Genomic DNA, 21,303 nt, shown 5'->3' with positions numbered 1-21,303 from the left:
CAGTTTGTATGTTGAATGGTGGGTGGGGGGGGGAGTAATTTTCAATAGATTACACACATTTGTAGGTTGCTAGTTGTTTGATTTGGGGGTCAAAGAATCCAGATGGAACAATTCAACATTTTTCTGATAATGAAACTGATTTTCTTTGTTGAAGTATGGCTCAAGCCCAACTTACTTCTTCATGAAAGAAATAAATGCAAGACATGATTTCTGATCAAACCAAAGTAACTAAGTGACTTCCTATTTTTTGATCTACATTTCCTTACAACAGGCTTTGGTAGAGTACAGAAAATTACCTTAATTGACTTTAATATGCTGTCAAAGTGAAACACCTCATTGACGGATATGAATCAAAGTATTAGAGAATCTATTTATTGGACACCTATGTGGAAGAATGAAAACAATAAAAACTTGTTGAAAGAAAAAAGTCCTATTTGTCACAACCCAATGTAAGGGATAGCAAACAGATGGGAGAAGGTACTCAAACACACCATGAGACATGGTAGGAGCAGCATTATTCTATGGGGATGTTGGGAACAAGGAGGCTGTTTAGAAGTGATGATGAAAAAACCTAATTACCAGTAAAGTTTGTGTGTTATTAAAGAAAAAGGATTCTCCTGTGTTGCCTTCATCTTCTATCAAATAGGAAAAGAGAAATATGAGCTTAAATATCAACAGGTTTTGTCCCAGAAATTGACACCCCAAATATTGACACAGTCAACATTTTTTTATGTAATAAAGCACAATGCACACATGAACTTTGAGGAACAAAACAAAAAACTAAAACCTACAACTCTGTAAAGCAGAAAATCCTCCTGAGTTAATGGGCTGCGATGGGTGGCGGCGGTTGGTGTTACACCTGTCACCTGGGTGGGGCTTTAAACCCGTTTTTCTGTCTTGCACGCGCTATCCTGTCGGTGCAGGTTAAAGATCAACCCAAACCGTGACTTGCTGGTTTTTAAAGCCATTTCCTTTTGGGTCAAGTCAAAACAAAACACGTCACAGCTTTACTCCCACTGCACCCCTACCCGAAGGCTTTGTGTACCGGAGCTTTGTGTGTGTTTGGCTAGCCTGGACTGACAAAAAAAAAGGGCAATGCATCGATTGTGTGACAGATGGGAGGGCTCTTTTGTATGAAATCCTCACCAACATGACCTCCAGCGTCATGCGTAGAGTTGTGCGTACGAGTGGGAGTTGTCTGCTGCTGGATAAACGCATTGTTGTGCTGGGGGGATGTTCCATCCTGTAACGCTGCTGTTCCTGCTGTTTGCCTCTGCAGCCTTTGAATGGCCTACAAAGGGAGGAACTGTGTCTCCTCTGTAGAAATTTGCACAGAAACCAGCACGGGCACCAAGCAGACCTCTTTCTGTTTAGGTGAAAAGACCAAACTGTCCCTCCTCGCTGGATGATAACATTGTGCAGGGAACGAGAGCCGTTTCTCGGGCCGTTGCTTTGTAAGGCTGCTGGCTAGCTACCTACTAGCAAAACTGTCCGTTTAACCGAGGTATGTGCTTTGCGTTTATCATGCTCTTTGCGCTTTGGAGTCACGCAGTGCACCCCGTGTGCTTCATATTAGCCCAATGTATGGTTTGAATTAGGTAACATTGTTTCAAATGGCTTTTGTTTTGTTTTGACGCCATTTGTTTCGTTTCGGGGGGCGGTTAGCTTCTGATGCTAGTTAGCCTACGTTATTGTTAGCATCTTAGCAAATTCCTCCTGAGGCTAATTATTGAGTAAAAAGTGTTAACTCCGTGTGCATTTATGTTGTGAAAGCACTCGTTGGGCACCACCCATTGCATTTAAATGCCTCAGCTGACTGACCAGCGCCCTACTTAGATACTGTTTACAGAATAGCTAAACACCGAGCTTTGAAGTACTAGCATAGCTGATGGGTCGTGTGTTTTGTGCGTTTATTTATATAAAAAGTAATACTAAAAGATAGTTTTTAGCCATTTTTTTTCTTGGAGTTAGCAGAGCTCCTTAGTGAATATCACAATGTAGAAAACTGTTCGAGTTGATTTAAGTACTTTCCTGGTTTGAGTAAGTTTGAGAAAAGGAAATGGGGGGGGGTACAGAAGAGGAAATGCCCAGACCTCACAGCCCATTTCATTTTCTCAATTGTGCATCTACCAAACATACATTAACTGATTTAATCTTTGTTGCATTCACCTATTAATCCATCTGTCACTACTTCCAGCCATTTATTCATCTTCAATTCATTCACTCATTAATTCACTTGTGTATCCTTTCACTTTTCTTTAGTATTTGCATCCTGCAAATACTAAAGATACCTGTAAAGGTATCGGCCACAAATGCATAGTCAAGTTTTGTATGCATTCAAAAAAAGAAAAACACATACTGAACAGGAATTTACTACAGCGGCAGTATTAGTTGCAACACAAACAATTTCCTCACACCAATCTTCCCCATTCTTGATACCAGTCATATATAAAAGCGCAATTTATATTACTAAAATGTACATTGCAACTGCATTTAATAATAATCTCAAATCTATTGATAGTTATTGATACTTTCATTGAACAAACAGTGGAGAAAATAGCAAAACAAGCAGTCCCGAAAATGTGGACTGTTTTGGGGGGTTTAAACATAATTAACTAAAGTTTATTATTGCAACATTGAATCAAAATTTTTATCTTGATAAGAAATTTATCACAATAATTAAAAAAAAAACAATATAACTCCCCACCCATGATCATTGCTGTTATTAATTTTGCATTGATTTGACAGTGATGATATCCTAATATCAAAAAGCAACTTGGCTGTCAGTTTCAGTCGACGTTATTAGGTTATAGTTCTTATCTGAACCTCAGCCATCATCAATTTTAGCTTTTAGAATAAAAGTCATGCAATCAGTTTGCATTATGACAGAAATATAAGCTATGGTTTTGTTTTGATCCCTTAAATTGCACCTTGCTTCTTCTGCAGGTGCTCTCAAACTATTTCATTACCAGCGAGATAAAAGTCCAACTGATTTACATAAAGAGACAAATAAATACAGAATGTTGAAAATCATGTATAGCTTTCCTTCCACTTCACAATCCTGCACTAATTTGTGTTGGTCAGTCATAGCCTTCCTACAAAACATCTTGAATTTTGTGGTCACTATACCTCAAACTTTCTATACGGTCAAAAATGACCTTTCGTCTGTCACTCCACAGCATCACGGAGAGTCAAGATGAAGAAGAAAGCTCGGCAGCACCGGCCCGCGGTGCCGCAGAGGGCGCAGTCTCCAATCAAGCCCTCTCCCAACAAGCAGATCCTGACCTATGCCCAGGCGCAGCGCATGGTGGAGTTCGAGCTGGACGGCCGCATCCACCGGCTAAGCATATACGACAAGCTGGACGTGATCTCTGACGACGACCCCATGGTCCAAGAGATGATGGAGTGCACCAGCAACAAGGAGAACGCTGACAAACCCCAGCAGCAGGTCCGCCAGAGGTCGGCCAGACTAAAAAACAACCAGGAGAAGAGAAACGCCGCGCTGGGCATCGCTGGCAACTCGGAGGCTGGCGGGCATCACGCTGCGGGCCCTGCCGCGCCAAAGCTCCCCGAGCCGAAATTTCGAGTCGTCGAATACAACCTTCCCGCGGTTCCCAAGCGCCCAGCCGCGTTTTACAAGTACATAGAGAAGACGGAGGAGGAGCTGGACGAGGAGACGGAATACGACATGGACGAGGAGGACTACGCCTGGCTGGAGTTGGTGAACGAAAAACGCAAAAGCGAAGGGATGAGTCAGGTTTCCCACAACGTTTTCGAGTTCCTGATTGACCGCTTCGAGAAAGAGCTGCACCTGGAGAGTCTGGACCAAGCGAGCGAGAAGCAGCCTGCCGTCGACGAGGACGCGGTTTGCTCCATCTGTATGAGCGGCGAGTGCCACAAAAGCAACACCATCCTGTTCTGCGGTGTGTGCGGCGTGTCCGTGCACCAGGAGTGCTACGGCGTCCCCTACGTCCCGGAGAGCCACTGGCTCTGCAGACATTGTCTCCAGTCGCCGACTCAGCCGGCGGACTGCATCCTCTGTCCCAACAAGGGGGGAGCCGTGAAGAAGACGGACGACGATCGGTGGGGCCACGTGGTCTGCGCCCTCTGGGTGCCAGAGGTCGGCTTCGCCAACACCACCTTCATCGAGCCCATCGACGGCGTCGGGCAGATCCCGTCCGCCCGCTGGAAGCTCACCTGCTACATCTGCAAGGAGAAGAGCGTGGGCGCGTGCATCCAGTGCCACAAGGCCAACTGCTACACGGCCTTCCACGTCACCTGCGCTCAAAAGGCCGGCCTCTTCATGAAGATGGAGCCGATCAACGAGGTGACGGACACGGGGGAGCCCATCCTCTCCGTCAAAAAGACCGCCTACTGTGGAGCGCACACGCCCAACGGATGTGTGAGGAGACCGCTCTCCATCTATGAAGATGCCAAGCGGAAAAACGGACTCTGTAAGAGGGCAAATAAAGGCAGGGGAGACGATAAAGAACATTTCAAGGGAAAGCAACAGAAGAAGAAAGGCAAGAGCAAGAAGCCTGAACCTGACGAGGAAAGTGAGGCTGCAGCTCCTGCTACTGTGCCGAGTTTTCCTGCTCACAGGTATAATCAAGTGAAGGCTCTGTGAAGCATTTCAACCATTAGTGTTTTTTATTCTAAATTCTTGCACAGACTTGAAAAGAATGGCGTTTGAGTTTAGTATTAGCTTAGAGAGCAAGTTACATAAAAGTAACTTAGAGAGCAAGTTACTTTTATGTAACTTGCTCTCTATGTAACTTGCCCTGTTTCCTTCCTATTTTCATTCTTGTACATTTTCTTCCTTTCTTGTGTCCTTATTATTTCTTCCTTCCACCCTAATTTTCCTCTTTTCTTTTTGCCCTTCACATTCCTGCCATCCTTCCCACCTTGTTGGAGACCTACATTCCTTTCTTTGGTCCTTCCTATCGTCTTTACTTCTGCTCTTCCTTAATCTGTCCCATCTTTTCCTTCTTCTCTTCCTTTCTTCCTTCCTCTCCTCCATTTTTCTTTACTTCATTTCTTTTTACTTGTGTTTTCTTTCCATCTTCCCATGTGTCCTTTTTCCTATACCTCATTTTTCTTTCTTTAAAGGAATGAGGATCATGGGAAGTTGAGTTTACATAAAACCCTGTTTTTAACCTTGTTGTTTGATCAAAAAACAAAGTAGTTCTGAATATTTCTCACCTTGTTCTATCTCACTGGTTCTAATATGTTTTCTTGTGCCTTGACAAGGCTCCAAACCATTCTAAACCAGGTGTCCATACAGAAGAAGAGAGCCTTTGTGGAACTGGTCCTAAATTATTGGACCCTGAAAAGGCGATCCAGGAACGGAGTCCCCCTGATCAGACGCCTTCAGACCTGCCTGCAGGCACAGAAGAACTCGCAGCCGGTACGATTCGCATGCTCATCTGTTTTTCCTTATATTATTTTGTGTTACCAGGTTTTGGTAAAGTGGAAAGACAATAATTATTCTTAAAGTTTATTGAACCCTATAATTAACGTACGAGTGTAGTTTTGTTCATCTCATATAATTTCTGCATTCACTTATTGAATTTCTATTTGTTTTTTGTTTTTTTTCCATTAGAGGCAGAACGAGGAGGAAAGCAGAGCGCTGAAGGAACAGCTGAAGGAATGGCACCGCCTCCGACACGACCTGGAGAGAGCGCGGCTGCTGCTGGAGCTGATTCGCAAGAGGGAGAAGCTAAAGCGGGAAGAGGTAGGAGAGGACACATTGACAAATTCAGGCCCATTTTTACCCGTTTCCTCATATTTCTGTTTTTCCTCATGGCTCTGTTGCAGATTAAGCTACATGAGACCGTCCTGGAGATGAAGCTAACGCCGTTTAGCATCTTGCTCCGGGCTCTGTTGGACCAACTTCAGGCAAAAGACCAGGCCAAGATCTTCACCCAGCCTGTGGATGTCAATGAGGTGATCTACAAGAGAGGCTTGAACATGTTTTTATTTTTAGGGTTCCTTGCATTATGAAAAAGTCTGGGCTTTGATTTGAGTTTGGATAATTGGAGAAAAGAAGATGTTTTATTCTTTTTGGCATTTCCCAAAAGATTGTATTCATCTATTTGTCCACTCAACTGTTCATTTTCTAATTTTATCTATTGATTTTTATCTATCTGTATGTTTGTCTATTTATCCATCTTATTGTCTGAGTTTATCCACTGTCTCTGTCTACTTCTCCATCCATATCTTCCTTTCTCAGTTTTTTTTACAGTCTCTTTCTTTACATCTTGACCACTGTGCAAGAAATGTAGTTTTTGTTTTTATTCATGCCTTACAGAACAGGCATTAAATGGACTTGTGAATTCAGAACATTAATTTTCAAGATGTATGGACGTTTGACACGAAGGAAGTGTAGAAAACTCTGCATGTTGTAAATGTTAAATAATCCTTCATTGTCGTCGATTTCTGCAACTTGGTTAAAACTGGAAATTTGGTGGAAATATGTTACAATATTTTTGTTCAATTTAATTCATTTTCAGCCCATCATGATGTTATTTATAGAAAGGGAAATTTTATGTAACTTTTTCTACGTTCCTTGTGTATTCAAAGAATCCATGTATCTTTAAAATGTCTTAAATTCTTTTGTCTAAAAATAAGGCGTTAAATTAATTAAAAGTTAAGTTGGCCTAATCACAGGCCTTACATTTTGTCTTGTGTTTCAGTCATACTCTCATACAAAGATTCCTCATAGCTCCTTAATACATTTTAAGCGTGCCACATTTAAACTGTGACAAATAAGAAAACAATACTTCCCGTAAACCTCGGCCTCAAATTGTTTGATTTGTTAAACTGACATGCAGCGACTCGCTACATAGACATCCCAACTGGCTGTGGGATCAATTTAATTTTCTGTAACAAGAAATAAAAGCCTCTCAGTTGTGTTGACTTTAAAATAGATGGAGGATGGTACATTTCTTAAAATAAAGTTGCGTTGTCTCTTAAGTTTGTGGAACCCTGCAGCTGCTGGCTTCCGTCTCACTCTGAGCTGTGGTTCAGGTCATAAATCGCAGCCGCCCACCTGGTGGAGCCTGGATTACGCAATGCGGTTTCCTGCAAAGTGGAATTTGACACTTGAGGAGCTTGTTTGCCAAGCCCGGCTAGCTCAGTCGGTAGAGCATGAGACTCTTAATCTCAGGGTCGTGGGTTCGAGCCCCACGTTGGGCGCTACCTTTTATTTCAAGCATGAAGTCTTTAAATCTTCTTACGCTGTCTAATATCAACTTCTAGTGACATTGTGTCGATGAAAAAACACTTCCTGCAGGTCCCAGACTACCTCGACCACATCAAACGCCCGATGGACTTCTCCACCATCCGGCAGCGCATCGACGCCCAGGCCTACACCAACCTGGACCAGTTCGAGGCTGACTTCAACCTTATCGTCGACAACTGCATGAAATACAACTCCAAGGACACCTACTTCTACCGGGCCGCCGTTCGCCTCCGAGACCAGGGCGGCGTCCTGCTCAGGAAGGCGCGGCGGGACGTGGAGCAGATGGGCTTCGACGCCGAGAGCGGCATGCACTTGTCGGAAGCTCCTGAAGTCAAAGCGCCGCCGTCATTTTCTTGGGAAGATGGTGGGAATCTTCGTCTTCAAAATGTTCAGTCCGAAACGGTTGGTCGATCTTCTACTGAATCTCGTGTTGGTTTTAATTCCTGTATCCTCAGTGGACCGTCTGCTGGTGCCAGCCAACCGGGAACACCTTCCCCTGGACAAGCAGCTGCAGCTGCTCCTAGAGAAGTTCGACCTGACCTGTGCCATGAAGACCAGCCCGTCCCGCAGCAAGCGCCTCAAGCTGCTTAAGAAGACCATCAACGACGTGCGAAATGAAATCAGCCTGAAGAAGCTTCTGCCCTCTCACCACCACAGTTCTGTCTTCGCAGCCGCTCCGTCCCCTCCGGAGCTGGACAAATCCACAGAGGACAGACCGAAATCCAACGGGCATTTTCAAGACGACGAAGGTACGTATGTGTTCTCTGTTTTACTCAGTTTTTGTTTCTGAAAGGCAGAGACAGCGTTGTTATTGATATGTGACAGCTTCATTGATTGGTTGTCGCAGTGATGGATGTCTCTTTAAAGCAGCAAAAGGCACTTTGAAGGAGAAATTTGTCCTTGTAGGAAGTGAAGGTGTGGCACATTTTGATAACGCATGAAGACGGTTTTATGTAAACTGCAACTCGAAGGCCATCTGGTTGAGAGAGTGACTATTTTATACCTCCAATTTTAATTAAGCAAATATCACTTGACCGCACATGCGGCTTTGTTTCAACAGGTTTTTGTCGATAGGTTCCAAACTGTTTTGTCCTTGTAGAAGAGAATAGAAGTTTTCATTTCCAACCAGTTTTTTTCTCTGCAGAACATTTTTAAAAATTTTTTTCAAGCAGATTCTGTTTTTGATCTGGGTTTGAACTTTGAGCCGTTCCAACACATTAAAATTCCCAAGGTTTTTATGCTATTGTGTTCATACTGAGCCTGGACTCTGTTGACCAATTAGACTGCTGGGAGCATTTGATTAAATTGGATTTGCAGTTGTTTCGGGAGGTTGTGATGTGTTTTTATTTTTAATTTTTTTTGTGATTGTTGGAGCCTAAAATTAGCAGATTTTTTTTTCACCTTTTTTAAAAAGTTACGGTCAAACTCGCAATTTTTTTAAAGCTTTGTTTTTGCCACAACATGGTCTTACAAAAAAGCTGAAATTGCCAAACACAGCCTTCCAAAAAAAAAAAAAAAGACTTTTAGTAGTTAATATTTGAAGTGTAAGCAACAACAGTTTTTCTTAAAATGTTTCAGATTTTGTTGTACTTGTGATCCTATGGTGATGAATGCGTGTTTGGTTTGAGCAGGCTGTAAAAATGGAAAGCGAAATATACATTAAAACAGAACAGTTGTGTAAAAAAAACAAAAACAACAAAAAAAAACAACCCTATTCTTTCATTTGTTTTCATAAAAAGCTGTCAAAAGATTTAGAGAAATACACCAGCTGTGATAAAACAAAACCCACCGGCTTTGATCTGTGTGCTGTAAAGGACGGCTTCACTTTAAACTTGAGTTGTTCAAAGGCTTGCTGATTCAAAACAACTTCTGTGAAGTTCTTCCAAATCAGTGAGCCACACTGAAACGTGGAGGTTTCCAAGCCAACGATGGCAGTGCTGAAGCAGAGGAAAGGTGCAACCTCTGTCTATACTTGGAAATTTGCATCTTGAAAAGTGTGAAATTTTGACATGGAAAATTGTGTTGGAACTGTAATATTTTCGAAATGACCCAAAAGAAGAATGAAATCACAAAAACTTAACGGGCATAAAGCTGATTGGACTTGGTATTAGACAACATAAACATCCACTTTCCAGGTTTTGCCCGTTTTGTGCTGACAGGCTAAAGATTGCCAGCTGAAAAATTAAGATCCCATCATGTCTTCTTCACGTTACCTAGAATTTAGCAGAATACATGTTTTCTTTTCAGGGACAGAGAATATGGTCAGATTTTATAAAAAGAAAATGGATGGAGATGAGGCATGGGCTTATTGGCTTAAAATAAATTCTCTGATTTTTTTTTTTTTTTTTCTAAAACCGACATTGCAAGTGACGGGGAAAAAAATGATCCCTGTGAATCGTATTAGGGCCAGGCTGTGAGAATTTTTGTTGAATTACAAAAAGCAGTCATCATGCTAGCAAAACAAAGACGCGTTTTTACAAGAACGTATTAAAATTACAAGAACAAAGTTGTTTTAAAAAGAAAAAACAGTGTGTTATGAAGATCTGACTAACATCTGGGTGATTTATTTTCTTTTTAAATACTCTGTCATTTGCTCAATCATTTCGATGTCCTGCAAGTGATCATGATTTGACGCTGATGTGTTAAAACCGTTAACTGTAAAGCTTATGCCAAAGTCTGGCTTCACAAAATACTCAACTTTCCTTTTTTTTTTGTTGTTTTTTTTTTGCTGCTTGTCCTGTCATGTAGGAGTTCTCACAAAATAGCTCCTTAATTAATTTTCCTAATGCTACGACTTTATTCTGGTAATTTTCTGATGGTAGTCTTGCAATATTCTAACTTTTTTTGTAAATTAAAATGCCTGACCTCACTCTTAGTAATGGAAACTCAAAAAAAAAATAATTTTTTTTTTCACAAGCTGAAAGTTCATTTAATTGATTAGAATCCATTGACGGAGATGAGGTGATTCTGCCTCCACTCAGCTGTCCTTCCATAATGTCCCCTTCGCAGGAGACAAGTCTCTTCCTCCTAAACTGGAGCCGCCGGACGCTCTACCCCCGCTCCTCCGCTCGGACGCCGACTCCGAACCCCCCACCCTCAAACCGATCGACGACGCCCGGGATGGCGCGGAACTGACTCGCGGCAAGCGGCCGCGGTTGGACGGGGAGGCGGCGGAGCTGCTCTCCTCGGCTCCACGCCTCAACGGCCACTCCCTGCAGAGCGCCCTGTTGGATGGCGACGTGAGCGTGCTGGCCACGCCCACCTTCGCGGAGCCCACGGGCACGGCCAACCACCGGACGGCCGTCGTGTTCCGCAAGTCGAAGGCGGCCGGAGCGCACGGGCCGCCCGAGAGCGAAGACAGGGAGGACGACGGGGCCGACGGCGGGTCAGGCGAGCAGGATGGGGAGAATAAGGACGGCTCCCAGCTCGGCGCCAAATCTTTCCTCTCGGTTGTCATACCGCGGCTGGAGACGTTGCTCCACAGCAAGAAGAGGAAGCGCAGTGGCAGCAGATGCAGGGAGGTGGAGGAAGAGGAGACTGAACACACAGAGGAGGGGGCGTCTCCGGGGAAAAGACTCGACACAGGTAAAGACATCCTTAGGAACTATTATTGGTGAAGAATTCAGTAAGGAATCTGCTGGACCGCAGGCCAAAACTTTCTTCTTGGCTTACCAGGATATTACCATCTAGTTGTCAGATATAGAGAGTGCTGTTCTGTCTTCTGGCTCCTCGCAGGCCTGTCGAGAGGTTTCCTGGAGCTGGACGAGGAGAAAGAAGTAGAAAAAACACGGCGGACCAGCAGAGCGGTGGAGCCGCGACGGCGCTGTGCCTCAGAGTCCTCCATATCTTCATGCAGCAGTCTACAGGGAAGCGCCAGGTCAGACGGCCAGACACACAGACGAGAGGCAAACCTTTGAGGCTCACCCTTATGTTTTAGTTACAGCTGTTTATCCAAAGGCTTTGTCCAAGTAAGGTTGTTTTGATGTGCGTGTGTTTGTGTGTGTACATTTTGCTCACAGCACCATTCTCAGTCTTCCAAAATGTGGAAAGGGGAAACCAGCTTTAGTCCGAAGAAACACTGTGGATGATAAGAGTGAACTCATCGCCTGCATTGAATCGGGGAACTTTGCCAAAGCTGCTAGAATTGCTGCAGGTAAATACTGGTCAAAGGCAGCTTGATAAAGTTTCTGAAATGTACCTTTAATACCTGGTTGCTGTTTTTCAGAGAAGGTAATACAAATTATAAAATTATGATGAATAATAAATTGAATGTTTCTTATTCATTGGATTGATTACCCCCTTGAACTTTTTCATGTTGTTTTGTCATGTTTGGACTACAAATGAAACTGTTGGCTTTGACTAGGCCTTCTTTTTTTTAAACTAAATATACTTTGATCTAACCCATTTCAGTGGAGCTCTGGCTATAGTTATTGTCAGAAAAAGAAGTTGGCCGAAAATGGAGCCTTGGGGTACCCCACATGAAAATAGAAGGAAGGAGTAAAGATCACTGCTGCGCACCAAGTTTCTCTCAAATAATGCAAAATAAACCAAGCAAACATCCTTTTCATTGTGCTTCAAAGTTATGCACTACTTTGTTTTTAGTACTTCATAAAAAACCACTGGAGGTTTTACTTCTAATGTGACAAAAGGAAAAGTTCAAGGAGAATGTTTTTGTGAGACCAAGGCGCTTATTGGACTAAATAGATTAGCAGCATCCCTGATGTCTGCAGATATTGTTGAATTATCTTAATATTCTTCAGACTTAATATAATAAAACCTGCAGACATCTGGTTTCAATTCATGCCTAAAAATCCCCCCCCCCAAAAAAAACAAATTTGGAAATGAGCATCCGCTACAAGCCAGGGGCTTTTGAGTGTTGGCAGTGACCGCTAATTTATTTATTTCCCCGCCGGCCACCGCCAGCAATCAAACCAGTCTGCATCTGGACGTCCCCCCACCATCATCTTACCTTCGTCTCAATCTCACATTTGGCAAATTAAGTACTTAAAAACTTCTGGCTAAATTAAGCATCTGCCCCTCGCTGTACCATATTTTCCGCACTAAAGGCGCACCTAAAAACCTTAAAATTCCTCAAAAGCCGACAGTGCGCCTTATATATGAAAAAAGTTTTAAAATAGGCCATTCATTGAAAGTGCACTTTATAATCCGGTGTGCCTTATAGTGCGGAAAATACGGTACCTTTTGTTTGTTTTTTTTGTTTTTTTCTCAAGCTAATTTTCCACCAACAGCTTTGAGAACGCGTCTCTCTCTCTCTCTCTTTCTCTCTCTCTCTCTGTCTCAACTTCTCTGGTGTCGTTCCCGCTTCCATAGAGGTCGGCAACAGCAATATCTGGATGCCGGCTAGTGCTGCAACTGTTGCCCTGGAACCTTTGAAGCTAGTCTGGGCCAAATGCAGCGGCTACCCTTCCTACCCTGCTTTGGTGAGTTTTATTTTTTTTATTGCTATTATCCTGTTTAAATGTCACCTTCACTTTCAGGACTCACTGAAGCCAAATTGTAACCGTCTTCCTGAAGTTGGAAGAAATTGAGACTGTTTGTCCACTAGATGGCACTCTAGATCAACTATTTGACGTTTGCCTTGAAAGAAATCCAATTGTTTTTTTTGTTTTTTTTTTAATGTAAGCTTTATTAACAAGTGACAATCATACAAAATCAACAAGGAACCCCACTGGTTTAAGCTAGCAGTGTGCATAGGATTGTTTGTGTTAACAGTTTCGGCTGTGTCTCCCAATCTCTGCCCCCCACCCCTGCCCTCCACTGCATCTGCTGCGTGGCAGATCATCGACCCCCACATGCCACGCGTCGGCTGCCAACACAACGGGGTGTCCATCCCCATCCCCCCCATGGACGTGCTCCGAATCGGAGAGCAGATGCAGTACAAGGCAGAGGAGAAGCTCCACCTCGTCCTCTTCTTCGACAACAAGCGCAGCTGGTGAGTGCCGCCCTGTTCGTCTGAGTGATTTAGGCCGACGCCGGCTCCTACAAGGGTAAACCTGTCAACCTCCCCGTCAGCTGATCATTATTCTCCTCTGGCTGCGGAGCATCAGTTGTCAGGAGAAAACAAATGGCTCTCGCCTCGAGAGGCACTTGATATTTTCACCTCGACTCCCATTAAAATATTGCGAAAGGATGCCGGGCAATTTCAGACGTGCAGCACGCGCCACAATTACCGCCGAGCACCGGTGGAGGTTGTGTAGAACGCCTTCAGAGTAAATTCGTCTTCTGCTGGAAGAAATTGAGGAAAATGCAACCTATTAACCTATCTATATTCAGTTTTTCATTTCTATTTTTAACAATCTTATTTATTCGTGTTTTTAGTTGCCAAAGCTTTCTAGAACTTTTTATTTTACTTTCTAGCATTACTCCCAAACAACCAGTTGGGATGCAGCTAGCATTTAATTGTTGCTATGGAAACCCCTAGATACCACTGATGGATTAATTTCTATGAATCGTGACAGAAAGATCAACACAAATCTACTATTCTTTAAATAGCATGTTGGCTGTTTCCCACAGTGGCTAAGGTAAATGTTCAGTTGGAAAATTGTAAGCAAGATTTCTGCACCCAAACCAGCATTTATTTAATTTATTACATTTGGCTAAATACAGCAAAGATTTTGAAAGAAATTGACCAAAACCCTGTTTTTATAAGAGAATAAATCTGTTCAACGTAACCAAGGAGAATTTGAAAACTTGATTACTTTCTTTTAATACAGCAAACGTGCAAAATCTATTTTTACATTTTGGATCAAACAAAAAGCTTTGCTTTGTTTTGAGATTTTTTTTTCTTCCTCTTCATGGCCTGAGTATGTTTGCGCAACATGGCAAAACTTTTGAACTCTCCTGATTTACACCGTACTGAAACAGAAAGTCTCTGAATATTCTTAGACCCTCAATCATTACTGCAAATGTGATTTGGTGGGGGGGAGAAAAAACAATAATTGTGAGCATTGGGGTCTCCAGGCAGTGGCTTCCCAGGTCCAAGATGGTTCCTCTTGGCATGGACAAAACCATCGACAAGATCAAGCTGATGGAAGGCCGGACATCCAGCATCCGCAAAGCGGTCCAGATCGCCTTCAGCCGCGCCATGAACCACCTGAGCCTGGTGCAGGACGAGCAAGTCAGCGACCTCAGCGACGTCGACTGAGGAACAAGACCACTAACCAAAAAACAAAAAAGCTCCTCCCCACAAACCCACACACACACTCACTCCTCATTCCCCTCCTTCTGTCTCTGCGGGAGACTTCGATGTTTACTGGGCACCTGCTGTAACAGGTGGTGTCAGAAATGAATGTGTCCGTCTTTCCTCACCCTCCTCTCCACCCTTTCTTTCAGCCTCGTGACTGTGCCAAGGTGGAGGCGTTTTTCTCCCCACCCTCCTCCACTCTCAATCCAAACACCTCCACTGCCATTTTTTTTTTTTTGTCGTTGTTGTTGTGAACAGCTGATGTGGTTTGTTTTGGTTGCCTTACAGAATCCCGTTAATTTGAATAAAAACCTATTAAGCTTACGTCATTCCCACAGTTTTTAAGTCTGTTGCTTTCTTTTGTATTTAAACTGTAAATAACCTGTACAGTTGCCTGACACTAACTTATTTTTTATTTGTTGAACATGCCATTGGTACTGTACAGTTGTGTTTTTTTTTCTTTTTTTTTTTAGTATTTAGTAAGTTTTGCTTGAATGATCGAAAAGAATAGAAAGTTAGGACTGAAGTGTCTTGTTTAAAAAAGAAAAAGAACAAAAAACTCTAAAAGCCTTGTTTTTGTCTAAGTTATTATATTGTAAACTTCCATTTTATTTTATTTTTTTGTATGAAAATAATTTTGGTATATTTTTGTTCATATAAATACAGTATTTATATTTGAATACATTGTATGCTGTATGTTTGTCTCTGTTGGGGGGCCAAAAGCTCAATTCAGTACGTAAATAAGTTGTTAAATAAGCATTGGACAGACAAACGAAAACAAACGAAGCATACACTTTGATATGTTAATATTTCAGTGATTAAAAGTCATTCTGAAACTGCAGAAATGACTTTTCAATAGATAAATCAATTTCTTGTCGCGGCACATCATAAATGGATTTGATCCGTCAACGTTGAGGCCCATTTCATGAGATTAATTCAATCCCACGATGAACTGATCCGTGATACGTTTATGTTTTATGGTCTGAAACATACCTGTGGACACAAATGCGTATTTCACAAATTATTTTGCATCGGATTGCACCACTTTGGGACTCTCGGTGTGCGACTAAAGCTCACAGTCTGTCGTAAACACGGAACATTTTGTTCTAAAGAAACCAAAAATGTTGCTACCCAGATGATTTTTTTTTTTTTGTCGTGTGATTTTTCATTTTTTCTTCTTTTTCAGAGAAATTGTTGCCAAAAAAAGAAAAAAAAAAGTCAACTGTGTGTGTTTTCTTTTTTTGTTCCTTTCTTTTTCTTTAAGGTAAAAATTTTGACGGTTGCTTTGCTATTGTAAAAGGATGTGCCTCTGTTAACTTATTGTAAAGTATTTGCATTACTTTATATGTGAAGAAAGACATGCAGAGTGATTGTGAAGTGACACATTCTGTGGTGAATATCTGCCTTTTTTAACGTAACCCTTTTCTAACTTTTGTAGCTGTAGACTTGAGATATTTCTTCCTTCTGTTTTTTTTTTCTTTTTATATGATCGTCAATTTTTTTCTGGGTAGCACCGGGTAGTTTTGATATACTTCATTTTGTACTTTACTGTAGTGTTATTTTTAATGGGAGGGGCATACAGAATATTGCTGGGACTTTTTTTTGTAGCAAAAGAACAATAAAAATACAAAATAAACAAAGTGAAAGTGATTTTTAATGTCCATTTCAGTACGGTTGATACTTTGCGTTTTGCTTAAAAGTAAACACTCAAGGCTGCATTTGTGTTTCTGATATTAAGAAATCAAAAGCTTATTTTATGTCTCTTCTGACAAACTAAATAGATTTGTAACTGATGTAGGAATGATAAAAAAATGTAATTATGCGTTAATATTTTACATTCTTAGCTGAAATGCAAAAACGCTGAAGGCTAAATTTAAATCCCAGTTGTCGCACAATACATAAAACTTGGATAAGAGTGAAAATATTTGAAATAAATGCATGACTTCTGTTTTTATAGTGCAGCTGTTGGCAAGTTTATTATAATTTCGACAACCCTCCGAGAAGAATAAGTTACCCAAGTTCAATAAGTGTATGCAAAGAAAGCAGTTACACAAATGTGGGATATGTTAAAAAAAATGGTAGATTTGATCTACCAGATTAAATCTGTTTGATTTAAATACATGAAAAGTTTGCTTTACAGTTCCAGGAAGTCAAAATTGCAAGTTGGCTGCATTAAGACACAAAAATCAAGGAAAGTTAAATTTGTTCTGGAACGCAATGAAACTGAACTATAAAGTCTGAATTTTGTTAAAGTTTCTGTTAAGTCACATTGTAATGTAAAAACACATGTTTCACATTTTTGAGTATTTTGAGCAAAAAAGGAATATTTCCCAGTGCAAATTGAGCCAAAAACATGACTTAACTGTGTTTGGATAAGAAAAAAAAAAGAAGTCTCAAAACACACTATTTTGTTTTGGAAACATTAATTCAGCTTAGACCTTCAATTAATAAAGGAGCTGCTGGAGTCTTTGTTTATAACCTTTTTCCTTTTGTAATAGAACTCTAGAAAGTTAAATTATCCTTTTTTTTTACTGTCATGGATGACTGCGCTTTTGAATTTAGTCTCGTATCTAAGGTATTACAATGTGTCTCGGAGGACTTTCAAGAGATTTTGTGCTGGAATATCACCGTCCTTGATCAATTGTTCTCATCTCTGGTTGAAAATGAGTCATTATGCTAAAAAATGGACTAAAACCTTCTGGGGCTTTGGGGTGATTAATAATAATGCCATAATTTAATGTTACACTTGTATACACAACAAAATTGAGTTAAATTTGGGTGGTGGGGGGGGAAGTTTATCAACTTTTTTCTGTTAAAGCTAACAAAATTATGTTTACAGTCATTTTATCTTCCCAGAAACTGGTTTATACTTTTAAAACATCTTTTATTTGGATATTTAGAGTGGAATTTCGACAGAAAACGCCGATCATGGCTGGCAAAATTAATGTTTTTTTTTTTTTTTTTTTTTTTTTTTTTTTACAAAGTAACAAATGAAAAATGCAACTTTTTCATAGCTCAATTGCTAGTAATTACCAATTCAGACCAATTTTTAGAAACTTAAAAAACGACCTGGAAATATTCTCAGTTTCATGTTATTTTAATATATTGAAAAATCTGCTGCTGCACACCTGATTTAAATGAATGGCTGATTAACGAGCACCCTACGGCAAGCGGGAGGAGAAACAATCACCTGTGTCAGGTGTGCTGGAACAGAGACGCACCGACAATAAGAAGGAGTCTATTTAGAGCAGCAAGAAACCAACAGGTAGCTAATTGTGAACTCATTTAAATTTAAGCTGTGTTGGTTAATTTTTTTGTTAGCTTATGCACTTATAATTAAGATATGTGAATTTTGACCGGGGGAAAAAAGTTTGTTTCTAGCGCAAATGTTAGCTAAAACCCAACATTTTGTATCAACATTTGAAAAACATAGAAACAAACCTTCATAAAGACGTATAGAAAACAGGCAAAGTTGAATAAATGTGTTATCTGGACTGCAATGAATCATAATTGTGAAGTTTGAATTTAGAAACTGCGCGAGGTTCTTATTGTTTTGGCTAACAAAGACATATTTGCCATTAGCTTATCTCTTCGAACAGAAGAGGCTGCAATTACGGTCCTGTCCTGAGAGGGTCGCTGTGGTTCTACATAAAAAATGCTTCCCGCATCGTTCACAAACCCAGCAGACCTGCATGTCCACCTGCTCTTTTCAGCCAGAGCCACTTTTTTTCTTCTTCTTACAATTGGGGAATTAAAAATCAGCATATAAACTGTACTGAAACGGCAAAGAGTCAAATTGGGAAGAATGCGAATTGTTGCTATATCAAGTTGGAAGACACAGCTTTCTGGTTTTGGTTGTGGTCCTCCTTCACACCAGCCAAAACCTTGTTTATGCCAGAGGCTGGCCATCTCCTCCTTCACAGAGTGAGCACACAGCTGTCCTCTGTAACTGCTTTAAGTGTTTATATGCTAATGATCAGGTGAAAGTTAACAGGAGTGTATACGGTGCTGCTGTGTGGGCAGGCTTTGAACCTGCAGGGCCTCGCTCCTGGAGTTAACTCCACAAGCTCCCTCACCACCATCGATGATGCGCAACCTCACAAGCCAAAGCCGGGTTTGCCTCTGATGCAAATTCTGCAGCTATCTGTTGAAATATGCATTTTACTTAAGCCCGACGCAGCTTTAGTCATTTGCTGCTTCTGACATTCAGAGAGGTAAACCCGCTTTATGAGGATTAAATGAGCCAGTAATGGGTGGGGGGCCCCTGTGATATGGAAAGCCACCTTCAAGACACGTTAAAAGACATCTCCCATCTTCATAAACAATTGGAGCTAATGTGGTCGCACAAACAGCAGCAGCAGAGGAGCATGTCTCCATCCCTCACTCGTCTGTCTTCAACAGATACTAATTGTGTGGGGAGGTAAACACCGCAGTTGAGCGGAGAGGACGGCGAGTCAAGCGTGAATATCAATCTCCCCACATCAGTGTCATCAGATGACTTTGACTGAGCTGAGGTGGGCTCATTAGGGTGCGGCAGGCGCCAATAACATCCAGGTGGAGAGCTGCAGTGTTGTGGAAGCCTGTGGTTTCCAGATGTGTGTGTGTTTGTGTGTGACGCGGTTCTGGATGTATAATCCAGCCCACCTTTGGCAGAGGCGTCGCCAGAGTTCAGGGGAGGAAAGTGTCATGCTCCCACACAGGGCCGCTGTCAGTATGAGGCATGAGCAGCCACGCAAGTTCATGCACAAAGTGTGCCGCTGTCTTGACGTTTGCTTGGCTGCGCTCGCGAAAAGTTTTCGCACCGCTTCAGCTTTTCTTGCGTCTCGTCATGCTTACAGCCACAAACTTTAGTGGAGTTTCTCTGCATTTTATGTGACGGAGTAAGACAAAGTGGGGCACAGTTGTAAATTGGAAGGACATTAACAGAAATTAGTCTGGTGACGGAGTCCATTGCCCACTCATTTAAAAAACAAAAAAATGCCTTCAGCTCAGTCCGACTACATGGTAAGCATCTGTTTTGTAAATTTATTTTTAAGGCTCGTCACAAATTCTCATCACAAATGGAGCCATTCTGACACATGAATATGGTTTGTTGTAACGATGACTTCGAACACTGTCTGAAAACTCTGGAAAAACATGGAATTTACCTTTTTTTTTTCTAGAAATGGAGAAATGTTTGTGTATTTATAAAACTACTACCTGTCCTATTACTTACGTAGGTCATTGTGTTGATTGAAGGTGATGACTGCATGTAAGCACTCTGGTTTTCAGGACTTTTTTAATGGAAGAATGATCAAAACTATAATTTTCCATATACTTTAGAGCTATGTGCAATTTTATGTTGGTCAATCAGATAAAACTGCAATAAAATGCATTTAAGTTTGTATTGTTCATGTGAAAAGATGTGAACATGTTAGATATGGGCACTTTTGAAGGACATTTGCTTCAATGTTATGACTTTTTAGAAATCAAAGTGCTTTATTCAAAGAGAATCAGACATGCAGGAATAATTTTTAAGAAAAAAAAATTGCTGTTTCAGTTTGCAGATTTCACAATTTATGGGTTTTCTGTGCAATTCTAGACTTTGCAAATCTGTCACTTTACATAAAACAGTAAAATTACAAACAACCCTGAGCGTTATGTTTATGAGTGTCATAGGAAAAACAGAGCTTCTTCAGATTCACTGTAATACGGACTGCTACAGGAGGTCAGCATCTACTCTGCAGAACCTTGAATAATATGAATTACAACATATAATTTACCTTTAGGGATCACAAAAGTATTTTTTAATTCTGAATATGTGGCAACATTTTTGATTAGATTCTAAAGTAACATTTGTCCTTTTAAATATTGACTAAACTGTGTTTCATTCGATGCCTTATTTATATTTTTTATTTTATCAGAAATGTCTGGAGTTTGATTCAAGTTAGCCATTAGCACAGAGGAGCTCCCACCGCCAGCTAACCTGGACCGCTCTGTGGCAGCGGAAACAACCAGAGAAAATGGCAGGAACACCAGGAGAGGTCAAATCAATACTTCCAGTACATTGGAGATGAACAAAAGGAAGCAGTGGTCAGCCTGGCATCATGATGAGCTCAGCCTGGATGATAATGGCAGATGACTGCAGGTAAGGAAAGATTCCTAAAAAAAAAAATATCCAGCCAAAGCAGTTTCAGTACCAACTTCTGTTAACTCTCCCAATAAGATCAGTTCAACAGAAGCACTCAATCTTTGTTGGATATTTGAATATATTTGTTGCTGTATATTTAAATACTTGCAGTACTTTTTTGAATTAGCCCAGTGTTGAGATAAAACTGCAAGGCAAGTATGTGTGTTGATTTTCATTGGTCAGGAAACAGCTACTGGAAAGTATCTACTGTTGAACCTGCTCATAACTAACATGTCTAACTAAACGGCACACAATAGTTAGAAATTGGTTCGTCTTGCAACAGCTATTTAAAATACAGCAAATCTGAGATGTCAGAACTGCTTTCAAGTATAACCTGAAATAAAGTTATATTGATTTAAACAGTTTGATGCTAAATGTGCATGTGCTAAATGACCTGCAGACGACCTGATTATAGACGTTCGGTAGGTAGATAGGTCAGTCAAACTTTATTAACAAACCAGTGTTCTGACAACTATCCGCGCGCTGCTTCTTCTACGGGCGAAAATGAAGTCAGCAGCTGCTTACCGTAGTATCTAGACCTGTTGTGGCTCAATATTGGTCCGGCGCACCGGATTATAAGGCGCACTGTCGGCTTTTGAGGAAATTGAAGGTTTTTAGGTTCGCCTTATAGTGCGGAAAATGCGGTACTTGTTCTTTTTTTGCAAAATAGCCTCAAGCTCAGTCAGG

The 21,303-nt window shown here is 41.2% G+C and overlaps 1 protein-coding gene, 1 long non-coding RNA gene and 1 other non-coding gene across 5 annotated transcripts in view; all 3 read left to right on the top strand.

Moving 5' to 3' along the window:
• Positions 1-15,007, top strand: part of LOC103156044 (bromodomain-containing protein 1) — a 29,040-nt gene extending 14,033 nt beyond the window's left edge. Inside the window, exons 1-13 of one of the 2 annotated variants that reach the window (XM_007577951.2) lie at positions 985-1,504; positions 3,180-4,602; positions 5,251-5,407; positions 5,603-5,734; positions 5,818-5,946; positions 7,295-7,607; positions 7,699-7,992; positions 10,253-10,828; positions 10,979-11,120; positions 11,263-11,396; positions 12,575-12,684; positions 13,042-13,196; positions 14,225-15,007. In XM_007577951.2, the coding sequence (XP_007578013.1) occupies positions 3,197-4,602; positions 5,251-5,407; positions 5,603-5,734; positions 5,818-5,946; positions 7,295-7,607; positions 7,699-7,992; positions 10,253-10,828; positions 10,979-11,120; positions 11,263-11,396; positions 12,575-12,684; positions 13,042-13,196; positions 14,225-14,408 (3,732 nt within the window). In that variant the 5' untranslated portion in view covers positions 985-1,504; positions 3,180-3,196 and the 3' untranslated portion in view covers positions 14,409-15,007. Of the gene's footprint in view, positions 1-984; positions 1,505-3,179; positions 4,603-5,250; positions 5,408-5,602; positions 5,735-5,817; positions 5,947-7,294; positions 7,608-7,698; positions 7,993-10,252; positions 10,829-10,978; positions 11,121-11,262; positions 11,397-12,574; positions 12,685-13,041; positions 13,197-14,224 lie in introns of those variants that run through there. The other variant, XM_016663745.1, reaches the window with a different exon arrangement.
• On the top strand, positions 7,125-7,197 carry trnak-cuu (transfer RNA lysine (anticodon CUU)). Its single transcript has one exon. It is a non-coding gene; the product is annotated as a tRNA-Lys (tRNA).
• Positions 15,008-17,627: 2,620 nt separating the features above from the next.
• The window catches only part of LOC103156035 (uncharacterized), a 214,043-nt gene continuing 210,367 nt past the window's right edge, over positions 17,628-21,303 (top strand). For both annotated transcript variants that reach the window (XR_478107.2, XR_478108.2), the window contains exons 1-2: positions 17,628-17,712; positions 20,351-20,574. This is a non-coding gene — a long non-coding RNA (uncharacterized LOC103156035). The remainder of the gene's footprint in view (positions 17,713-20,350; positions 20,575-21,303) is intronic.

Source organism: Poecilia formosa, unplaced genomic scaffold, assembly GCF_000485575.1.
Source record: "Poecilia formosa unplaced genomic scaffold, Poecilia_formosa-5.1.2 Scaffold9, whole genome shotgun sequence".
Lineage (NCBI taxonomy): Eukaryota > Metazoa > Chordata > Actinopteri > Cyprinodontiformes > Poeciliidae > Poecilia > Poecilia formosa.
Note: the sequence above shows the minus strand (reverse complement) of the source record. Positions and strands in the feature narration are given on the sequence as shown.